The sequence below is a fragment of the Ictidomys tridecemlineatus genome, chromosome 10 (assembly GCF_052094955.1).
Source record: "Ictidomys tridecemlineatus isolate mIctTri1 chromosome 10, mIctTri1.hap1, whole genome shotgun sequence".
Taxonomy (NCBI): domain Eukaryota; kingdom Metazoa; phylum Chordata; class Mammalia; order Rodentia; family Sciuridae; genus Ictidomys; species Ictidomys tridecemlineatus.
Genome location: NC_135486.1, coordinates 60,488,442 through 60,510,953, shown reverse-complemented (window position 1 = coordinate 60,510,953; position 22,512 = coordinate 60,488,442). Strand labels below are relative to the sequence as shown.

General features: G+C 55.0%; 1 protein-coding gene across 1 annotated transcript in view; it reads right to left on the bottom strand.

Annotated features, from left to right (window-relative positions):
• The window catches only part of Disc1 (DISC1 scaffold protein), a 188,725-nt gene that overhangs the window by 142,070 nt on the left and 24,143 nt on the right, over positions 1 to 22,512 (bottom strand). The window contains exons 2-3 of the mRNA XM_078023053.1: positions 19,701 to 20,716; positions 17,295 to 17,364 (exon numbers count right to left, since the gene is read on the bottom strand). Coding sequence (XP_077879179.1) covers positions 17,295 to 17,364; positions 19,701 to 20,716 — 1,086 coding nt within the window. The remainder of the gene's footprint in view (positions 1 to 17,294; positions 17,365 to 19,700; positions 20,717 to 22,512) is intronic.

The following is a 22,512-nucleotide window of genomic DNA, read 5'->3' as shown; positions in this document are numbered from 1 at the left end:
CTCAGCCTGTCTGCTCCAGATTCGTTTCAGGCTCACTGCAGCCTCCAGGCAGGATGACCACTGCTAGTGTCTGCCACGTGCCCAGTGTTACGTGTATGATCCCCAAGCTTCTCGACAACACACAGAGTGAGTCGCTGATGTGGAGAGGGAAACGCCGAAAGCTTAAGTGACCTGCCCAGGCCTTGAGGCCCACCTGCAGCGGAGGCAGATTGGAGCCGATCTTTTCTGGCGCCAACCTCTGGGTTTTTCCATTCCACTTCACAGGAGCACCTCAAAGCTTACCTCCCCTAGCATGCACCCGTGACACAGGGGTCTTTTCTGCCTATTCACTTGCCTGGGCCCAGGAGTGATGAGACCCACCTGGTGGAGGCTGAGCCTTATCCACCTGTCTTGCCAAGAGCTGGATAGGCACTGAGGGAGTGCTGGGTGAACAAGTGAACCAACATCTCTGTTTCCGTAAATAGGGACGCCGCCACCACCTGGGAGCTCTGGGGGTGCCTGGCACAGAGCCGTACGTCATCCATTTCACCTGCATGGAGGCCCCACAAGGGAGACTGTGATTTCCACTTTGCAAATGAAAAACTGGGGCTTGCAGAAAGCTGAGGAAATTCTTCCAGGTGCGTCACACAACTGTGTGGACTCAGAAGCAAAGACAAGTGTGTCTGAGGCCAAAGCCCCTGTCCTCACCCCTGTTCTTCCTGTGGGTGGACATCACTCAGGTTTCCTGTGGCCACTCAGCCAGTGTCTCAGCCCAATGCGGACTACACAGCAGCTCGTCCTCCGCCACACTGCCCCCCTCTCACAGGAGGTGCCCAGCAACCACAGAGCACACACAGGGGTAGTCAGTAGCCCTCAGATGTCCACTCCTGGTAGAAGGCAGCAAGGGGTATTTTAATATTTCAAGATGGAAACAGGGAGCACAACGACAGGCGCACATTGTCTGTACTTGACGACTACAGGGATGTTCAGTGAAAAACAAACCTGAGAGGAAACAGGAGTGTCGGCTATCAGCTGTGTGATGGGGTGTGATTTCATCTCAATTTCTCTCTCACTGAATCAGCTGCGCAATCTTGAGCTGCTTTTATTTAGAAAGTTATTAACTTGCTGGTTCCTTATGCTAGTCTTTGATTTCTGCATAAAAATGGAGATTTGGTTTCCTCAGATTCCTGATGCTAAGCTGCTTAGAGTAAGCCTGGCTTCTGTGGGTCACTCCGCCTTTCAGGGGACACCAAAGAGGATTTCTGGAAGCTCATCTTCTGTGCGTGCGAGGTGTGGAGGGAAGGCTGGGAAATTGCTCTGACGTGGCATCAAAGGGAAGCAAGTCTCGGGAGGGACAGGAACGCAGGCAGAAGAGCGCTAATTTGACGGTGACGCTTGCCCACTCAGCACTTCGCTGTCGGCCCTGTCCTTGGTATATACTCATTGATTTGCTCTGACAATATTTCAACAGAAGGTGAGGTTTGAAGCATCTGTTCCCCCCCAGCAAAAATTTACCATGCAAAATAATTAAATTGTGAGTGATCACAAATTGCAAAAGTAGGGGGATTTCCAGTGCTCGCCCTAGGTCCTGGGCGCATGGCAGGATTAGCAACCTGTGTGCAGGGGCGTGTGTGGGTGTGCATGCATGCTGTCAACACACCCTGCAGACACAATGCTAGAGCAGCAGTGCACGGGCACATCAGAAACCACACGCCCTGAGGGGGCAGCTTCCAGGAAGAGCGCGACTCCAAATCACTCCAGAACCTTCCACGGGATTCCAGTGTCCCTCTACAAACACCATCCACCCGGGGTCCTAGGGAAGCCACTAACCCACCAACTAAAATTTGGCTACTTTTCAGTAAACCCTCATATTTTCAGGACTGTACATAAAAATCCTCCCTAGAGTTGTGTTTTCACAGTGAAAAAGTGGTCACTTGCATATGTGGTCCAGGCTCATGGCTCAGAATCAGGGGTGGAGGAATCTCCACTGGCACCTGTCCAGGCAAAGAGGGATGAGCTCGTACACCTCTTCCTAAGTCCATGGAAGCCACCAGACCATCAGTGTTACAATTGCCACAACCTCATGGATGTCCCACCATCATCACCACCAATAATCACCACTACTACCACCATCACTACCATATCCTCCATAACCACCACTACCTCCACCACCACCACCACCACCTGTCACCACCACCATGAGCCTGCCCCCGTGCACCAGCACTCCCACCACCATCGATGCGCAACACCATTCCTGTGGCCCCTACTGATTACTAGGAGACAGAGCCACTCAACTCTCTGCTGTTTGTTAAGAGACTGAGTCAAAAGTTCTTACTAAAGAAGGGGACATGTTCTTCAGATCATTTCTAACTTGTTATGTTACAGAAAACTCACAAGAATGGGCAAGAGAGGAAAATCGACTCCCGGTCAACAGAAGCCCAAAGGGACACATAGCACCATGCTGACAGCATCCACAGTGGCCGTGACTCTCTCTGGTATATATTTGAACTGTCTAAAGACTAGATTCAGGGTTGGGAATATAACAGTGGCGTGAGGCATGGAAAGCCCCGCGTGTCACTGAGGCTATTTTACTTGTCGAGCCCGTCTCTGCCCTCCAGATCAGCTGTACAGAATTTGCTGCTCACCTCCCTTCCTCACGACCCTTCAAGCCTGCATGACCTGAGAGTCCTTGTGACAGTGGTCACCAAGAGGGGATTCGCAGCTTAGCAGGGCTCCCACACCCACGGGATGGGGTTGGGGCTTAAGAGCAGTCTGACACCTGCCTCCCACCAGACCCAAGACCTCTCCTGAGTGGCTATGCGGTCTTGAACTGTCAGAACCTCTCTCAGCCTCTGCTCCTCCACAGCAAAATGGCCTCGCCTGGGGACATCCCTGGGCAGAGGGCCCAATCCTAGGTCAGGGCTGCCGGATCAGCACAAGGCGGGGTGCAAGATTTAGCTTTAAGACCCTTTCCAAGTCCACTCACTAACATTGTGCCAAGGCTGAACATGACACTGAGAAGGCAGTCCATGGGGAACTGAACAGACGGCCCTGCCACAGCACTCCCAGCTGGTGGGGACCTCCATGAGAGTCACAGCTCTTCCATGTGAGACGTGAGCATAACCCAGAAGCACAAAAAAATATAGCAAGGCTTTAGCAGTAATACTGCTTAAAAACTGGGTTACAACTTAATATCCTTTCCAGGCCCCTCTAATCCTTAAAGCTCCGCAGGGCAGCATCAGGAACCCACCAGACCCAGAGCTGCCCCCTTGCTCTGCATTACAGAGACACAGGAGCATTCAAGCCCACACAGAGAACGAGGGTTTGCCACCCGTTTAAAATTGTGTGAAGTCTGAAAGAGAAGCTCTTGCTAAATGCAATGAAGATCCTCCTACATGAAATAAGATCCATGCCAGTCTTCATTTTAATGGAACTGAGATACATGTTCAGTCATTACGGAAATGGGCTGCTTGCTTGGGCAATGGCGGACTCATTTGGCAATCCAGACACACAGCTGTCAGGTGGGTCAATTCTGTTCACTGAACACGGGTGTTAGCCAGGTACAACCCACTTAAGAAAATCACCAGGGGCTGGGGATGTGGCTCAAGCAGTAGCATGCTCGCCTGGCATGCGCGGGGCGCTTGGGTTCGATCCTCAGCACCACATAAAAGTAAAATAAAGATATTGTGTCCATCTAAAACTAAAAAAACAAAAAAGAAAAGAAAATCACCAGAGCAGCTCTTTAGAGCAGACAGGCTTTAGCCCATCGAGCAGACAGGTACCCCATCAGCTGCCGACAGGACCGTGGGGAATTTCTGCCAAGCAACACTACAACCTGAAGGTCCAGATAGGGCTTCTCAGGCTGTTTTCACAGCAGCAGTGACTTTGAGAAAGACACCACTGAAATCCGGATGTTCACTTTTTAAATTTCTCCTTCACAGGCTCCTTTATCTTCTTCCATGTTCGTTAGAGGTTCCAGGCCATTAGTAGATTGGCGTGCCTCTTGGGCGATGTAAATACAACCGGCACCAAGGTTATTTTTGGAAACCACACAAATGGAAGACTCCAAACATCTACTCATTATTTCTCTCTATTGATTTTTTGGCCGCACTCGGTTTTCACTATTAAACCAACATGGCACCCAATTAGTTCCTATGAATAGACTTTTCATGAGTAATTTGCTCTGCTGGTGTTTTCATAAAAAATTAGCTGGACACATCTGTTTGTCAGCGCTCAATACCAGTGCTCATTCACCCCTTTAATGGCAACGCTGCAACCCGCAATCTTTGAGGACTTAATTGTTTTTTTATAGAACATCTCTGAGCAGATTCCTCTCTAATGGAATTCGGGATGTTAGGAGCGCACCATTGAGCAGCCACCACCATCATTATTTTAAATACATAATGCAAATCCCTCTGTGTGCACAGCCCTGTCTGGAATGGACCAGGGGAACACACACCAGCACTGCCTTCAGTGCCAAGGGGATTTCACTAAATTGGTCTCGTGTCAGCATGAATAGCTTAAATTCTTTGAGTGGCATAGAGGGATCTAGACACAACAGCACAGTCCAAAAAACTCAGAAGATTAAATTGTTTACACTAGCCTGAGTTCTTCTAATTAGGATGAAATCCAATCCAAAGGAGCAAGGCATGCTAGAATATTAGCTCCTTGGAACCAAGTAGAATTAAGCTGTCTTCTTTTGGCAAAAGCACTACAACATGAGTAAACATGACCTTCAATTCAAAGGCAAAGTTAATCCAGAAAAATCACAAAATGGCACCAGTGATAAGAAAACTAATAAAGAGTCATGTTCACCAGGTGCTGAGGCCCATGCCTATAATCCTAGTTGCTTGGGAGGTTGAGACAGGGGATACAAGTTCAAGGCCAGCCTCAGCAACTCAACAGGTCCCTAAGCAACTTAGCAAGACCCTGTCTCAACACAAAAATAAAAAGGGTTGGGGAGGTGGCTGTCAAGTGCTGGGTTCAATCCTCTGGTACCAAAAAAAAAAAAAAAAGAAAGAAAAACCGAGCCTTGCTTCCCTCTGCCCTGGCTGCAAGTGGCACCTCTGTGAACTGCAGTGAGATCCAAGGACACAGAAGGCCCCACAGGGCAAGCTGGAGAAGTGCCTCCAGGCTCCTCAGAACCTAGCAGCTCTCACAGGTAACGGGCCTGGATGGAAGCACTTCCCAGAGCAGGAACACTGTGGGGAGAGGTGCAGGTGTGAGAACCCGCTCAAGCCCTCAAGTGGCTCCCATGGCAAGAAGGCAGCCCCAGCCTCCAGCCCTCCTGGGTCAGCAGGTTACAGGACAGCACTCCTACGGAAGGACCCTTGGCAACTCCAGGACTCTTCCTGGGAGCTGAGGCCGAACTCCTGGGCCAGATGGAAACTCCCAGAAGGTGCTGTCCGGCTGTAGGCCAGAGCTGGACAAGGATGGCGAGGCCAAGGGTGGTGACATTGGTTGACCTACCTCCCAACACCTACTGCGCCTAAACAAAAGGCACCTAGTGTGCATGCAGTAGTGAGGGTGCAGAACAGCACTCAAAAAACAACTCTCCATTGAAACTAGAATCTGAAAACTAAGCGTGGTAGATCATGCAAGATGCTACTCTAAAGACTAACACCTGGGGGTAAGTGAAAGCCAGAAGGGGAGTGCATATCTCTGCCTCTGATGTAGGAAGCAAATCAAAAATGAAACCATTCATCTGCTTTTAGGGTCAGGAGACAGGTTTAGTCCTGGATCCACCCAAGCAACTCTACAGTCCGAGGGTTGACCCACCACAGTCACTCTGCCCCTGTAAGGATAGTGACACTAGATCAACCTATGCCAGGGGTGATCGTGACAAGGGGAGAGGAAAGGGCTGTGAAATACAAATGAAGGGTTGCTGCAAAAGTCAGAACGGCCCTAGGAGATGCCGCCACAGTCCCAGCTTGTTGCTGGGATAACTCTCACACTCAGCGTGGCCCAACGCCTGGGGGACATCATTTAGGGAGGAGCTGACGGCCATCCTGCTCAGTGCCACAGATTCTTAGAGGTACCATGTACAACTTCCCTGTTCCTCGCCGGCTCAGTTCAGGACACCAGCACATGGGCAGGCAGCACAGGCTTCTGCTAGGTCCCAGGTTCTAAAGTACTTCGAGGAACAATATGGCGCATGGAGAGCTAGGTTCCATCATATACATCAGCAACAAGATCAGGACAGACACGGGAGGCTGTTGCAACAGGAAACGACTATGGAAAGCCCAGATGCTGGACTCCTAGTTCAACTCTACCCAACACAGAAGCCCGTTCCTAATTAACAGCCCTACCATTACCCCAGATCTTTGCAGGTGAGGGCCAACAAAGAAGTGTGAGGTGTCCAGGAAGATCATTCAAGTCTATCCACCTCTCTTCTCCTGGAATGCTAAAGCCTCCTCCTGAACTGGGACAGGAGACCAAAGTCTGGGACCACCTGCAGAACTGTGTCTGCTGGGATTCCAGTGGAGTGACACCATCAACAGCAAGTGTGCCACCCGTAGTGGGGAGACAATTCCTCTGTCACAGGGGAGGGCACACATCTTCCCTATTCCTAGGTTCCACCGGGAGGCACTCATTGTGCCTCAATACGTGCACATGCACATATCCAGAGAGACACACAAGTCTCCCCGCTGGAGGCCTGGGAGGGGAGCTGAGCAGCAAGGCTGGGCACTTCCCCTTCTGCCAGCTGGTGGCTGGAGACTTTGCACGGCTCTCCTTCTAGTCTGTCCTCTGGGACCCACGCTTACGAGGCAGGCCCAAGATGGAGCGCTCCTCACTAGGAGCACTCCTCGCTAGGGCTGGCAGGCAGGTCTCGCTCTGGGGCTTAGTACTAGGGTCCACCTTTGCAGGGTGCTTGAGTCAGACTGGTTTTCTCAGCACTTGGGGCAAGTGTTTCAGAGTTACCTGGGGCTGTGCCAGTTACTTTTCGCTGGCTCTCCCCTCCAAGCCTGCCCTTGCACCTTCGCTTCGTAATGCCGAGCTGGCCTCTGCAGACAAGCCCACTTCCAACCTGGCTGCTCACACAGAGGCCTGCCAGGCTGGAGAGGATAGGGTCGCCCCTCCACTCTGCTCGCTGCTCCTCCTGGCCACCACTCCCCAGCACCGCCCTCCAAGAGATGCAAGCAACGCCCGTGGGTGGCATCCTCAGAGTACACAGGACCAGCCTCACCCCTCAAAGACCACCCCAAGCAGCCAGCCTCATGGGCCCTCCGCCTGCTCAGGAAGTACCCGCTGAACTTCCTCCCAGCAAGCCAGGCAAATGCCACGCTATTCCAGGCCACCTCCTGTAGGTGAAGACTGAGAGTCCCTGGAGCCCATGCCAGCCCATGGCCTCTCCATGGGGCGTGTCACAGGGGTGTCACTCTGGTGGGTACAGAGTGGGCCCGCCCCACCCCACTCCTGCTTCCCCGTGTCCCCGTCCATGTTGCACAATGGACAGCAGCTAGGCAGAGAGCCCAGAGCCAACAATGGCCAGGAGGGCCATGACTCACCCCCTAGAAACAGACAGTGCCCCATAGGCAACAGGCAGCTCTCCTACAGAAAGTGGCAGAGAGAGCCCCAGGCAGGGGTTCAGACTCTGCACAGAAAGCCAGCGAGATGTGAGCAGCTTGTATTTGCAAGAATGAGGTTATCTAGACACGAACCAACAGAGAGTGAGTGAGGGGCAATGGTCAGCCAGGGACTGTCCCTCTTGGGGACAGGTGCTAACACCTCAGTGGGGAGATGCCAGTTAAGAATGGAAGATTCCAGGGCCCTCATTCTGAGGCTCACTCTGGAGTTGGGTCTCCTGAAGCCTGGGGTTCCTGGAAATGTTCCCCCACACCTGTACTCAGAGGACCATGGCAAGCAGGAGGGAAGGGGCCAACTGGGGGAGGCCCAGACACTGGAGGGCTCTGGCCCTCCCCACCCTGCAGGCAGGGTTATTGCATACAGTTCTCTCCCCTGGGTCAAGGACTTGAAGAAAATCACCTTGAAATTTGGGAGTTCCTATAAGAGGGCAAAATGGGGTATTATCTGGGGCTAAGTGATTCAGAGTCACTCTGCTGTCTCCTTTAAACAGAGTCCTGGGGAGGCACGTAGTGTGGAGGGGTCAGGGAGGCAAAGGTCTCCCCCTAGCCCTGCTGTTCCTGAAGAATCAGAGATATCCAGGCTCCCAAGGACCCAGCAGGCAGAGCCTGGCCGTGTCCTGGGAGACAGTCAGGGAAGCAGCTCTGCCTATAGCAAGGCGGGGCACACCAGCTGAGCCATCAAGACCAGCCCAGGCCCCAGAGCAGTGTATTTGCTGGTCCAGCTTGTGCACGAGGGGCAGCGCCCATGGATAGGATGGTGAGCACACGCGGTCTAATGGACTAGAGGAAAGCCAGTATGTGTTGGATCGGGCTGTGCTTTTATCCATGTATGGGAAGGGTCATGGTATACTTCTCCCTGGAGGTCACTGTCACAAACTGTCAAAGTCAGTGGCCTAGAGAATTCATTGTCCAGACATCAGCACTGGGAACAACCAATGCTGGAGGTCACTTGCATAAGCAGTGACCTCCCAGAAGAGGAGGAAGCAGGGCGGAAGGACGGGACAGCAGCTTCTGCCCTGCAGGCCCACAGGGTGGGGCTGCAGAAGTCACCTACTGGGAAGGAAGGAGAGGCCAGCAGAAGTCAGAGCTTGAGAATGGGAGGGGCAGGGGTGCAAGGACCCCCTGAGAAGGAAGTCCCAGAGCAGACCATGCTGTAGAGTGGGAACAATATCTACACCATCTGCTGTGAGCGGTCATCCAAGACATCAGGCACCAACCGATAGGCAGCTGACCGGGAGGCTGCACCGAGTGGCTCCTCAGGCAGCAGGACCAGATGTGGTTCTGTAAAAGAAGGCTGCCCATGGCCAGGGCCTGGGACCTCATTGCCACAGCACTGGAGGGAGGGGAGACCATCCCCATGCCATGGCCCTGGCCTGCCAGCCAGCCACCACCTGCCCAGGTGTGTGCCTGCAGAGGACACATGCTGCCACCACGGTTGAGTCCCGACAGTGGCCCCCAAGGTCCCAAGGTTTAATTCCCTCAGCCAACGTGACCAGACGCTACCTTTCCATTGACTTCTGGGTGGGCTATCTTCTTCCCTACAAAAATCTAATTGTCCAAACCCAAAACAGTGGTGGTTTTTCACGCCATGACAGAGGCCTGGGAAATGCAGGGTGGGCAGAGTGCCTGCTGGGTTCCTCGGGCCCACAGCCATCATTCACATGGCTGCCACCCTGAGAGAGGAGGAAGAGAAGCAGCAGGCGGCCAACCTCGGCAGCCCGTTCAACCGCTGGACCCCCTTTTCCCCATGGACCCACTTGCTGTGTTTAAATCTGGGGAGCCTCATCATCAGCACTTGGCTCGGCGTCTTGGGGCTAGCAGGTGGGTCCTACACAACAGGCTGGCTGCCAGCAGGAACGTGAACACAGAGAACCACCCCTGATCAGCACTGACCATCGGCAGCGCTCCGATGCTCCTGCTGGAAAACCTCTTGCACCTGCCGAGCCAGCGCAGGAACAGGAAGGGTGAGCCTCTGGGCTCGGCAGGCTCGACAGCTCGGTCCTTCTGGGCCGAGTGCCTCCAGCAAGCTGGCTTTGGACCCTCCAGAGTCGAGTTTCTGCTAAATATGAAAAGGAACCAAGTGGGGAGGGGTGTCACCTTCCACAGGCCTTCCAGGAGTCACTTTCAAACTGAGGGCAGTGGTTTTTACATGTTGCCATTGCCCGCCGGGTCTCCTTTGTCTGTCTATCTGCAGCTCAGCTTTCTGGGAGGAGGCCTTGTGGCCCTGTGACCACAGGCACAAGCCAAGGCACACTGCTACAGCAGGGCCTCCCACAGGCCCCCCTGGGCCCCTGTGACTAGCCACACACAGTTTGAGGACTATGGACTTCTGGCGTTCTGAAGAAGACACCTGGGTTCAAAAGTGCAGCCATTGCCTAACGCAGCCCCACCACAAGTGTCTACGGCCACCCCATGTCCATGTGACACAGGAGCATTCCACTGGCCTCTAAGGAAAAGGAGAGCCTGACCTTTTGACTTCTTTGCCCATAGCATGGCGTGACAGACACCTCTCTCTGGTGCAAGTGGACGTCTGCCCTGGACAGGCCCCAGGCATCGCCCCATCCACGGCCATCTTGCTGGAGCATCCAACCCAGGGCTGAGGCCCTCCCAGCCTTCTGTCTTCCCACAGCATGTCCTTGCGTATTTCCTTCTCATTTTTCCTCTCTTAAAACCTTTTTGCTTTTTGTTAGTTGTGAGAGGAAAAAAAAATGAAAAGCAGAAAACTTCATCTGGAGCTCCCAGTCAGAGCTGGCCCTGATGAACATGGCAATGTGACCCTGCCGTCTGCACAGCTCTCCTCTCTAGGCTGCCCTGAACCTCACACTGACCCAGCAGGCAGGCAGGGAAGACACCATGTGCCCATGTACCAGGTGGAGGCAGGACTCCTCACGGTGCCACAGATCTGGCTCTGGAGGGCAGCTGGGAACAGAGGAGGACGACACCCTGCTTCCGCCTTCCATCCGTGGCCGAGTCTCCCACTGCCCCCATCCCCCTCCAGTATGCTAGAGAGCTAAGTGATCCTGTGGCCATCCACATGCTGCGCCAAGGCCAGGGACGCAGACTGGTGGCCGGTCCTCAGAAGCAGCTCCCTCCAGCACCTGAAGGCTGCACAGCAGTCCCCCACCTGCACCCTAGACAGGAGCAGACCTGAAAGAGGCCACACTCAGCCTCTGAAGGACACCTCCAGGGCATCACCGGATGGCAGAAGACTCTGAAATGTCAGCAACAAAAGTCAAGTCACAGAAGAGAAGAAAACATCCTGCAACCAACAGCCAAGAAGAGGAAAAGAGGCCACAAAGACAGAAAATCGACAGGATGTGGGCAGAGCGGCCATGTCCTGGCAGTAGAAACCCACGGCTGGTCAGCTTCACCTAAATCAACTCCCAGAGGAGCTCATTACACCCAGTGTCTGGCGGTGAATTAGCAGCCGACGTGGCTGAGCCACCCTGGGGTGTGGAAGGCACCGAAAGCCCTGGCCAAGGGGCAGCCTACCCGCCTCCCTCCCCACCCTCCCAACAACGGCCGTCACCATGTTCCCTCCAGCCGTCCTCAGCTTCGTACTTTGAGTTACAATCAAGCTGGCACATCGCGTAAAGGTCAAGTGGAAACTGTCCCTTCTGCCACATCACTGTCACTGCCGCTAAAGGTCATTCCCCCAAGCAGCCCCGTGATTGTCTGTCTGCTGTAAAATAGTGAAAAGCCCCTCTGTGTGGGCTTTCTGACTTCTCTGTACTCCCCAAGACATCAAACTAGGCACGCTCAGCTACCCAAGAAATAACCTGTCCGCAAACAAATTGGAACAGAAAAACAGGAGATTATAAATCCTACCTGTACAGACAAGTAGTAGGTAACATCTCGCCAGTGTGTACGATCATGGCAGCTAAGGTTCACCTAGCGAAGATACAGCCCAATACCCAGCAGGCACCATCCCCATCAATTCTCCAAACTATCCAGCCAATCCTCTTTCACAAGGGAAAATTCAAGTGTGGGAACCGAGAAGCCTGTCCAAGTTTCCAACACCAGACGAGGGTGGAACTTGACTTTGTGGACAAATTGTTAACTAGGTTGACTTGAAAGGGCTAGAAATTTATTGTTCACAGCCACCGACTACTACTAACTCCATAATGGTGACATAATCATCATTTGGAGATAATAAATATTTGAATATCCATTTGTTCATCCAACAGCCATTTCTCTGGATGCTGAGGAATGTTTAGATAAAGGGCTGTTAATTTTTTGAAAACTAGCTATCTCCAGAGTTTACAGAATTTGCAATTATTAAATTATTTTCTCTCTTCCCAGGGAGCTTACATAGTAACCTTCGGCCAACACTCATGTTGGGGTGTAGCCTGTGGGTCAAAAAATACACAAAGCCACTGAAAAGGGACATAGACCAAGAGAAGGGCACTTAAGTCAGGCAGAGGCACAAAGCAGCGTGGACCAGTACACACTCAGGAGCAACGGGGGGGCAGGAGAAAGTCACTTGAGATGGGGAGGTAGTGGCAGGAAATGCAGTTAGGAAGCTGGGCCAGGGCGAGGGCGAGGCATTGTGGCAGGTCCGGCTGAGTCGTGGCCAAGTGACGTGGGGAAGTGGTTCCAAGGGCACTTCAGGCCCACGGCAGCATGGAAGATAAACTGGGGTTGGGGGGTGGGGGGCGGGCAAGAGCAGGAGCCAGAGCCTCGAAGGGACTACTGCATTAGCCCAGGTGAAAAGGGAGTCAAGGGACACTTGGGAGGCTGAATCTAAAAGACGCAGCAGCCCCACATGCAGGATAGGGAGAGCCCAGGGCCTCCTGGGCACTCCTGCTTGACCTGTCATTCACAGCCCCAGGAAATACAGCAGGAGGAGCTGGCTGGGCTGTAATGGAGAGCCCCGTTCCAGAGGGTCGGCAGGAAAACGCCACAGTCTCTACCCGGTACTGGAACTAAGGAGATGCCACCAGTCAAGACTTTTCTCTTGTTAATGGAGAGATCAGGCCTGCAGGACACCAGTGGGCAATGAAAACAGCCCCCGGCTGGGTGAGCAGGCGAGGGGGCAGGGGTTGCAAGACTCTGCTGGCTGTCTCCACAGAGCACGCAGAACTGAATGGCATGGGATTGGGAGAACCCGCAGCGGAGTGTCTGCTGGGTGGTCTCTCCTCTCCCAGCTTCTTCCTTCACACCCCCATTCCATCTTGCCTGGGCCTGGGCTTTGCTGCCTTGGCCCACCTGGACGACCTTTCCTCACTGTCACTGAGACTGACGTGGCCATCGCAGGACTCCATGGCTCACAGCAGGCAGGACTGGGCCCCTTCGGTGGCCTCCATCACATACCAGCTGGAGGCCCAGCTGCCAGCACCTGCGCCAGACCAGAGGCAGCGATTCCTCATACCCGCCTTCCCCCTGAGCCGCGGGAGAGGTCCTGGGGTCCTACTGAGGTCTGCTCCCGGCACTGAAAACGTGGTCAGCCTGCAGGCTGCTGTGTGCCCTGTCATCCAGGGTGCTGGTAGAGTGTTTGTGGTTGGTTTTCTACTAGATTGATGCAGATTTAATTAAGTGCCTGAACTGTTTATAAAAACAAATTAGCTGCCTAGCGACATGTCAGGCAGCACAGGGAACCCCGCTCAGGAGCAGGGCCACCATGTCAGTGTCATTATGCAGAGGAAATGGCCACCTTGTTTGTCAATGGCCGTTTTAAATGAAAAGTCTACCCAGTAGCTGGGACAGCTCCCCAACCCTCTTTGCCAAGAGGATGAAGATCACACAAAGCAGAGGCCCACAGAGAAAGGGGACACGCCCCGGAACAGAAGCTTCTGTCCCCTCCGGTCTTGTCTTCCATGCTCCATAGGAACAGGAACACACCCTGCTCTCCTTCTTCCTCTTCTCGTTGTTTCCCTTCCACTCCCAGGATAACTAATCTGGGCCTTGTGCAAAGCCCAGACAGAGTTTCAATTTCATTTTCCCAGTGTCATCCAAAGTCATGCAACAGAGCCTCAGGCAGGAGACGGGAGATTGAGAGAAGCAAGGTCGTGACACCCAGACAGGGAGAAGGAAAAGAGTCCACCGTGGGGATGCCAAGAGCATTCAAGTCCAAGTGCTTCACTGTCATCCACGTGTTTTAATATATGTTGCTTTACCTCCTTTCCAAATTTTTGTGCAGCTGAAAGAAATCAGGCTATGTGCAAATAAGCTACTTACTGCCAAGGAGAGAAGCCAAGTCATCCCATCTTGCTTTCTGCATGCTGCCAGTGCTTACGGCAGAAGCAGCCTCACTGCATGGGGTCTTCCAACACTTAGTACCCAGGGCTGTGGCGGGGTGGGGGTGGGAGGACAGAAAAGGCAGCAAGTAATCCCAGCCACACTGCAGACCCTCACACATGTCACCAACCACATATCAGGACGGAAATCGTCACTCCTGCTTTATCCAGGAGCCAAGTGCTCGAGGACAGAGAGCAGGACAGAGCTGGCTGTCTCCTTACCCCTCACAGGACCCTGAGCAGCCCTCACCCAGAGGGGCCGAGATGGCCACTAAATATTCCATAGTTCACAGCCATGCAAATCACACCACAACTGGAAAAGCACACAAAATCTAAACTAAATATAAAAAAAGAAGCTCTTGTTACATTTTTCCCAGTTCATGAAGGTCTTTTTAACTATCTCAAGCTGAACAAGAGAATTATTTCTCAGTCACTTTATGCAGAAATCAGTCCATCCTACCCACAGAACCCATCAGTCAATTCAGGCCAGCACGGGCCGGCCCCTGGGTATGTCTGTAATTGCCAGGTACAGAGAGGAACTTCCCGAACTCGACACACAAAGCCCCCCGGCACCGCCACAGTCAGAGACCAGCCAAGCGTCCTGGCAAACACGAAGGACAGCCATCTTGCACAGGAGAGCCATCTGGGCTGGCCACGAGCTCAGTGGTGGGGCGCTTGCCTAGCCTGTGCCTGGCCCTGGTTTCCACCTGAAGCAGCATTTAAAGAGCCCAATGGTGACCACAGCATCCCTTTCACTCCACCCTGGGATGGCCGAATTTTTTCCCCCATCTTCTCCGGTGAAAGGAAACGGGAAGGAACCTGGTATCCTCTCTGCTTGTCACATGCACAGTTCTGTGAAGAGAAGGCAGAGACCCGTGGCTGACATTGGTTCCAGGTCACCACTCGGGCCCTGAGCAGGGAGTGAGGCAGGCTGCCCACGGAGGCAAGGGACGTTGGGCTGGGTAACAAGCACACCATGAGGGGGAGCAGCCACAGGGAGAGGTCTCTTCAAGGCGGAGCTCAGAGGCTCTGGATCCCCTCTGCTGGCCCCTGCGGTGGTCACTTCTGTCAACACATCAAATGTTCATTACAGCAGACTTTTGTTGTAGTGTATGGTGGCCGAGACTGAGGACAGAGGAGCTAACGCGGGGCTGGCCAGTTCCTTTCCTCCTGGGGAATTCTGAACAGGCAGGGCCAGGTCTGGGTGCCACCCGGACCACAGGGTCAGAGGAGCCGACACCCAGTCTTGCTCTTCCCCCTCACATCATTGGCTCATTTTGGAAATGAAGTGGTGGACTTGGTCTCTGGTGGGCATGGGACATGGGCAGGTGAGGGACACTGGGGGAGAACCAGTGAGGAACAGCTAGGACAGTGGCCACATGGACACTCGCTGCCACACTCTCCTTTTCTCCCTCCCAGCCAGTGTCTCGGGGCTGAAAGAGGCACCCTCAGGTCTGGGCTGTGGTCCCTTTTGTGGGAGGCCGGGCTGTCACACCTGCCCCTCAGCTGGCCACAGGCCCTGGGCACACACGAGGGTGACAGAACACATGGAGCCTCAAAGAAAGAGCCTAAGCAGACACCAAAACACCAGCCTTGCTCACCCAGGCCTCCCAGCCTCCAGCCTCCAGCCTCCCAGCCTCCAGCCTCCCAGCCTGAGGCAGTATTAGAAAGGCCTGTGAACTTTCTTCCCTGAGGAAGAGACAGAGGTGGAGCCCTGAGAGGGTCCCCACAGGGCCTGGCGGGGGTCTACCAGCATTTGGCGAGGACGTGGAACTTTCTAGTCTGCCAATTGCGCCTTCTCATGGAACACAAAGTCATCTTTATGAGTGAAACTAGAGAAAGAAAGAGAAGAGCAACAGAGACCCAGGGACATGGATTGCCCTCCAGCTCCTCCTGGAAAACCCTAAGACACCGGCAGCCCTTCCTAGCCCAGAGCAGGGCAGGCTAGCTGCTCTCACGGCTGCCGTGGAGGAGAGGCTGGTCCACACTGGGTAGGACCACTCCAGCAGTTCCTGCTGGTCATTAGCCACTGCGCAGGGCCAGGAGAAGGGACGTCACACCTGCACTGCACTTCAACAGACCTCACTGCAAAGCACACCCCTCCCCAATGGGTGCAAACCTTCCCGACGACCCAGCCATCCCTCTGTGGGAACACCTGGTCACCTGCAGTGGGTCAGGCCAAGTGCTAGACCTGCCCGGGTCAGACAAGAGCCAGTGCCGAGATTCAGTGCAGATGTCGGGGAGCCTGGCGGCTACTTGCTCACCTCTGGGGGGCCGTCGGGCCCCAGGGTTCTCCTTCCTCTCCGCTTCTTCCCTACCCTCCCAACCTCCAGCAGAAGAAAGCTCCCCCTCCTGGGCCCCTTGCCTCTCTGTATTTGAGGCACATATTGTCCACAGCACTCCCATAACTGTGTGCCCTGCTACAGGCCCTCCTGGACGTTCCCTCCAGGATGAGAACCTGGGGGACACTGGTGTGTCTCTAAACGTGTTGTTGGCTTCCTATGTCACACACTACCAAGTGTGGCTCGCAGGCCAGCAGCAGGAGCTTCACTGAGGAGCTTATTAGAAAGGGGGTATCCAGCCACGCCCAGACTTACTTATCCAGGATCTGCCCGCTAATGAGCTGCCCAGCCAGGCCACTCCTACATGCACTAACACTTGAGAGGCACCGTCCATGCGGTAGATGTGCCAGGCAGGCCTCACATGAGCCAGCTCCAACACTGGACAGCCCCTCTTGCCCCTTCCCCTTCCCTGGTCACCTGAGCTGGCCACCTGGGCACACAGGAGGAGCTCATCTCACTCCTCACACACCATGTGCCAGGAACCCCAAGACTCACCAGGACAGTTAAGATTCTTCCCAGGCTGACCACAATGTCAAGCCACCCAGCCCTGTCGGCCTGTTCCCAGTCACCCTGCCTGTCTCTGGCTCAACTCCCGCCTTGGTACCTCATTCTAATTGGTTTTTTGGGCCTGACCGACTGCTGTCTTCTAGTCTCATGCTGCAAATTTCCTTCCTCTCCAGGGTATTTTAGGCCATGCAGGTGGAAATGCAAGGCCTTGGACCCCTTCGGTACAGCCTCACATCTCCAACTGACCCTGCCTCTGGCCCTGGGGGGACACAGTCAGAGAGCCCCAGACAGCCTCCACTGCTGGCATCACACCTGCAGAGGGCGTGTCCAGCTTTCTCCTGTCACACCTCCTGCGCTACCACTACCCGAGAACACCCTGATGCTCGGTGAGGCACAGGTGTGCCAAACACAGGGGGGCCACTGGGTCTGGGGATTCTGTGTGCAGGTTCTTCACCAGCTCTGGACAATCATAACACTACACCTGGGCCCGAGGTGCGCAAAGTCTAGAAGACAACCGTGTGCAAAGGCCGACTGTTCCTTAGTAGAGACAACCAAAGACTTGGTCTGACACAGTGTGAGTGCAGGAGGCAGGACTGATGGGGAGGAGGAAAGAGTCAATCACCCATGAACAAATGAAAACTCACCTTTGTCAAAATCATCGTCCTCAATTGCTGCTTCTTGAAGTTTCTGAAGCTTTACTTTTAAGGAGGTCACCTGTGTTGGTTTGGGGGGGAAAAGGAAAGACAAGTCACAACAGCAAGCTTATTTTGTGAAAGCTAAGAATATCAACAAACTCTCAAAGTGAACCTCCTGCCAGGTGCAATGGTGCACACCTGCAATCCCAGCAACTCCAGAGGCTGAGGCAGGAGGACCACAAATTCTAGGCCAGCCTCAGCAACTTAGTGAGACCCTATCTCAAAATAAAAAATAAAAAGGCTGGGGATATAGCTCAGTGGTAGAACACCCTGTATAACATTCCCAGACCCCTAAGGATCTGATGGCTCAGAGAAGTGGCACAAAGACCCTGGACACAGACGGACACCAGAGAACCATACTGCTTAGGGCCTCTTAAGTCCCAGGTATCCAGAGCCCCAGGTCCTCAGGACATAACCTACAGCCAGATAGAGTCAAAAGGAAGGAGAAGCTGCTTGTCGGTCTCTAGGCCGAAGCTGGCAAATTGCAGAGGAACCCTGGCCAGGGCAGGTCTCCCTAGGTGGGTGTCTGAGGGAATGAAGCTGGTCGCACAACCCGCCACCAACAGCTGCCTCCCTCGGGCCACACCTGGAACTGAGAAATGCAGGTGGGATGCTAGGTTTGCACAGCCTCTGAAAGAGCTGGGACCAACCTCTCCCCAGCACCCTGTGCTCTGTGTCTGTTCTCAGATTCTCTTCCCTTGCCTGGGACATCAGCTCAAGAAACCTGTCAATTAGGTACCTGTGGCCCATCTAAACGAGATTAATTAATTTGCTTTTAAAGGTCAATCAAAGACTGGGGCTGTGCTCAGTGACAGAGTGTTTGCCTAGCATGCATGAGGCATACACTCCCTCACACACCTCTGCATGCCCAGTCTCAGATACTCTGCACACCCACTCCCACACACACCTTCGCACACCCAGGCTCAGTCACCCTGCACACCCACTCCCACACACACCTCCACACGCCCAGGCTCAGGAACTCTGCACACCCACTCCTCACACACCTTTGCACACCCAGGCTCAGAGACTTCCACACCCACTCCCCCACACACCTCTGCACACCCAGGCTCAGGGACTTGCACACTTACTCCCTCAACACCTCTGCACACCCAGGCTCAGGGACTTGCATACCCACTCCCTCACACACCTCTGCACACCCAGCCTCAGGCACTCTGCACACCCACACCCTCACACACCTCCGCATGCCCAGACTCAGGCATTCTACACACCCACTCCATCACACAGCTCTGCACACCCAGGCTCAGAGACTTGAATACCCACTTCCTCACACACCTCTGCACACCCAGGCCCAGGGACTTGAATACCCACTTCCTCCACACCTCTGCACACCCAGGCCCAGGGACTTGCATACCCACTTCCTCCACACCTCTGCACACCCAGGCCCAGGGACTTGCATACCCACTCCCTCACATACCTCCACACGCTCAGGCTCAGGCACTCGGCACATCCACTCCCGCACACACCTCCACATGCCCAGGCTCAGAGACTTGCACAGCCACTCTCTCATACACCTCTGCACGCCCAGTCTCAGGCACTCTACACACCCACTCCCTCACACACCTCTGCACACCCAGGCTCAGAGACTTGCACACCCAGGCTCAGGGACTTGCACACCCACTCCCTCAACACCTCTGCACACCCACACTCAGGGACTTGCATACCCACTCTTGCACACACAACACAATGAAACCACATGCAGCCTGGCAGTCCAATCTGGGGTGGCCCTCCTGGCTCCCTGGTACAGAGTTGCCCACCTCTCCTCCTGCTCCCCGTCTCCGATGACAGCACTTGGGTGCTCTCACAGCTCATCCTAACTCCAAAGCACATGCCTTCTCACTTGAGCCTCAGAATGTGCTGCAAGTATCCACCTCTGAATAAGGAAACTGAGAGCCAGAAACATGTAGTGGCCAGAAAGAAACCAAGTGTCCCATTTCGGGGGCAAGGACAGGAGTCGCTCCCTCTGCAGCAGGATGGAATGGGATGAGTGGGGCAAGGGCAGGTGACCATCGATTGGGCTGGCCCATACAGGGTGACCATTTCTACATCGTGTACCCCAAACCGCAGCTGGTTCAATCTCCCCTGCCCCAGTTTCCTGTTCATAAGCTGAGAAAACTACATGGGGCCCCAGGAGGGCTGTGGAGGAGCTGAAGCCAGAGAGCAAATCTGCACACCTGGGCCCCAGAGAAGGGGAGGCAGAGTACGCGTTCAAGGAGGTGACACAGTGTGGCACTGCTGCTCCCAGGGAAGCCGTTCCAGATGCCACTCCCCGCTCCTGGCCCTCTGCCTGCTGACCTGAGCTCCTGACCACCACAGTGGGGGCTGGCAGACACTGACCTCCAGCTGCCTCTGGGTGCTCAGCAGGCTGTCCTGCAGCACGGGCTCCCATCTCCTGAGCAGGGCATCCCAGCCATAGGTGTCCCCTGAACCACTGCCCTCATCACCGCCACCACCATCCAGCGAAGGATCCAGGGAAGAGGAGCAGCTAGTGTCCATGTCCAGGGAAGAAAGCACACCACACTCCAACCCGGAGCTCCTCCCCGACACCTGGGCCAGTTCTGCCAAGCCCCGGGCAGCCGTGAGACAGAAGGGCTGAGGAAGACTATGAGGGTCCTCGTGGGGCCCATCTGGGCTGGTGGCTCTAACTCCCATCTCCTGGGGGCTCTGATGAGTGGTCTCCGCCTCCCTGGAAGGTGGACAGCCTTCTGCTTCCCCACGTTCCCCGGCAGAGCCAAGAGAGAGGCGGATGAAGCTGAAGCTGGAGGTGAAGTTCTCACAGGAGCCGGGCAGGGCATGGGGGGCTGCAGGTCCTCTGCCCAGACTGCAGCTGCTACCACGCCCCTCCTCAGGCGCCATCCCCCTGGAGGCCCCAGCACCCCTTGCTCCTGCACACAGGGTTGGGTTCTGGCTGGCACTTGGGGCTGCAGAACTGTCCATGGATAAAGACACTTGCTGCCCCCAGGCATCCTCGGGGCCATGCAGCCTGGTGAGTATGGCGGGTAATCCGGTGCCAGCTCTGGGCTGAATCCCAAAGCCTACTGGGCTTCCTCCTGCAGAGGTCTGAGCCAGGCTCCAGTGGCCCACAGAGGCCACAGCAGGGGTTTCGGAGCTGTTAGGGACGCAACTCCCCAGCAGGGGTTCCCGCTCCTGGCTACTCTGGTCAAGGCTGCATTGTCTAGCCCTGGATGCAGAGTGGTGGAGCTCCTTGCTGCCGGCTCCTCCCAGATCCTGGAATGGTGTGCCCACTGCTGGGGACCTGATTCCGGGCCCAGCTGTGCTTCTCATGTAGCCTGGCCTCCGTGCCAGCCGCCGCCTCCGAAGCGAAACTGCAGGTGGTGAGCAATCCCGGTTACCTGGAAAGGAAAAGAACAGTACGTGGCCCTGGCTCCCCTGGAAGGGCATTTGGAGAACATGCCCAGGGCTAGAGGTCACCGATGGGTGCATCTACCAAAGACACGGGCCAGCCCAGATACCCAGGGACAAGCCAGTATGAAGATGCTGACGATCCTCGGGAAGCGTCTGCCTTGAACACGCAGAGCTCGGCCTGCCTCCCAGGCCCTCTGGCATGGAGCAGCCGACCCCCAGCAAGCTAGGCCAGCACACCAGCGTGCACACAGCTCGAGCCCCCAGCACTCCCAGGTCTCCCCTGGAAGGTCAGCACCTTCATCCTGAGCACGGAGAGCAACAGATCTGAAGATGGACGATAGCACTTCAGAGGGAGATCCAGCCATCTGCTCCAGCCACAAGATGAACAACACCCTTCATCTCCGAGCAGTCTGTGTCCCCCAGGCCCCGTCCACAGCCCTGGGCCATGAATGCCCACCGTTTCATCCACACAGGGGCTGAAGGAGGCCTTCCTGTGTCCTCTAGGCCAGGCCCAAGTTCCACGCCCAGTTCTGCTGCAGGAACAGTCACTGAAGATGCACCTCACTGCCCGGCATAGCCCTAACCACACCTGCTGGCTGGGTGACCTTATTTACCCTCTGTGTGCCTTGAGTCCCTTCCAGTAAAGCTAAGTGGGCATGGAAGCACCACCCACAGGGTTGCTGTGAGCACCAGATCACAGGGCCACGCCATGCAGAGCGCCTGGGCCACTGCTGGGCGGGCATGAGCCTGCCAGGCAGTCACTGTCCTCACGTGGTGCTGCTGCTCATGACAAGCATCCTCCATGGGAACTTCATTCGCTCCCTACCTTGTGGATCAACCAGGCCGGAAGTTACAACCCTCCCTCCATCAAAAAAGCCAAGAGACTCGGAAAAGCTCACCTGGACATGGCCAGGTGAGCAGACCGAAGCCTCTGGCTCTAGCAGACCTCAGGTGTTCTCAGAGGCCAGCAAGATACTTGCTCCTCCTCCCAGAACACACACATCCGGCTCTTCGTCCTGTTGAGTGGGGGTCACCGGGCGCTGATCCCACTGAGCTACCATCACAACACACAACAGTCCCAGGTGATGAGGGGCACTGATAATGCTGGGGATGTGAGCACAATGGCCCGTGGCTGCCTGTCCCCTGACTATGAACTAGGGACAACAGAGACCAAGACATGCTCTTGCCAACTGCAGGACCCAGGGAGGGCTACTGCCGCCCAATGGACACAGAATTCTGAATGCTTACAGCAAAGGGTGGACCAGACCCAGGGACAGGGCAGGGAGGGGCGTGAGACTCTGCAGCACCCGAGAGCTCACCCTTGGCTTTGCCCGACTCCCCGAGCAGACCTGCCCGAGCCTGGCCAGATGGGGGTCCGTGTGATTCGAATCATGTCCTTCCCTCCCTTGGCCTCCAGCTGAACCAGCTGGGTCACAGCTTGAAGGTTAGGAAGGCAGTGGGATTTCAGTCCATTTTCCTGCGACCAAGGCCATACCAAATTGGAACCACAGGGAAAGGAAGACTGCTGGAGGGACCATGAACAGGCCAAGCGGACACCTTCACTCTGCTGGAAGGGACAGGGCCCACCTTTTCCTCCAGGGGGTCTTCCTACCAGGGTGACCCTGGCAACATCAGAGCCCAACCAGCCAGGAGTGCCAGGAGGGGCTGGGAGAGGAGGAGGGAGTGGGGGAGAGGCTCAGAGGTGCCACACTGCCACCAGGTCAGGCTCGGGTCAGATTGGCAAGACAGGCTCTAAGGAGCAAGGACTCCAGAACAGAGAGAA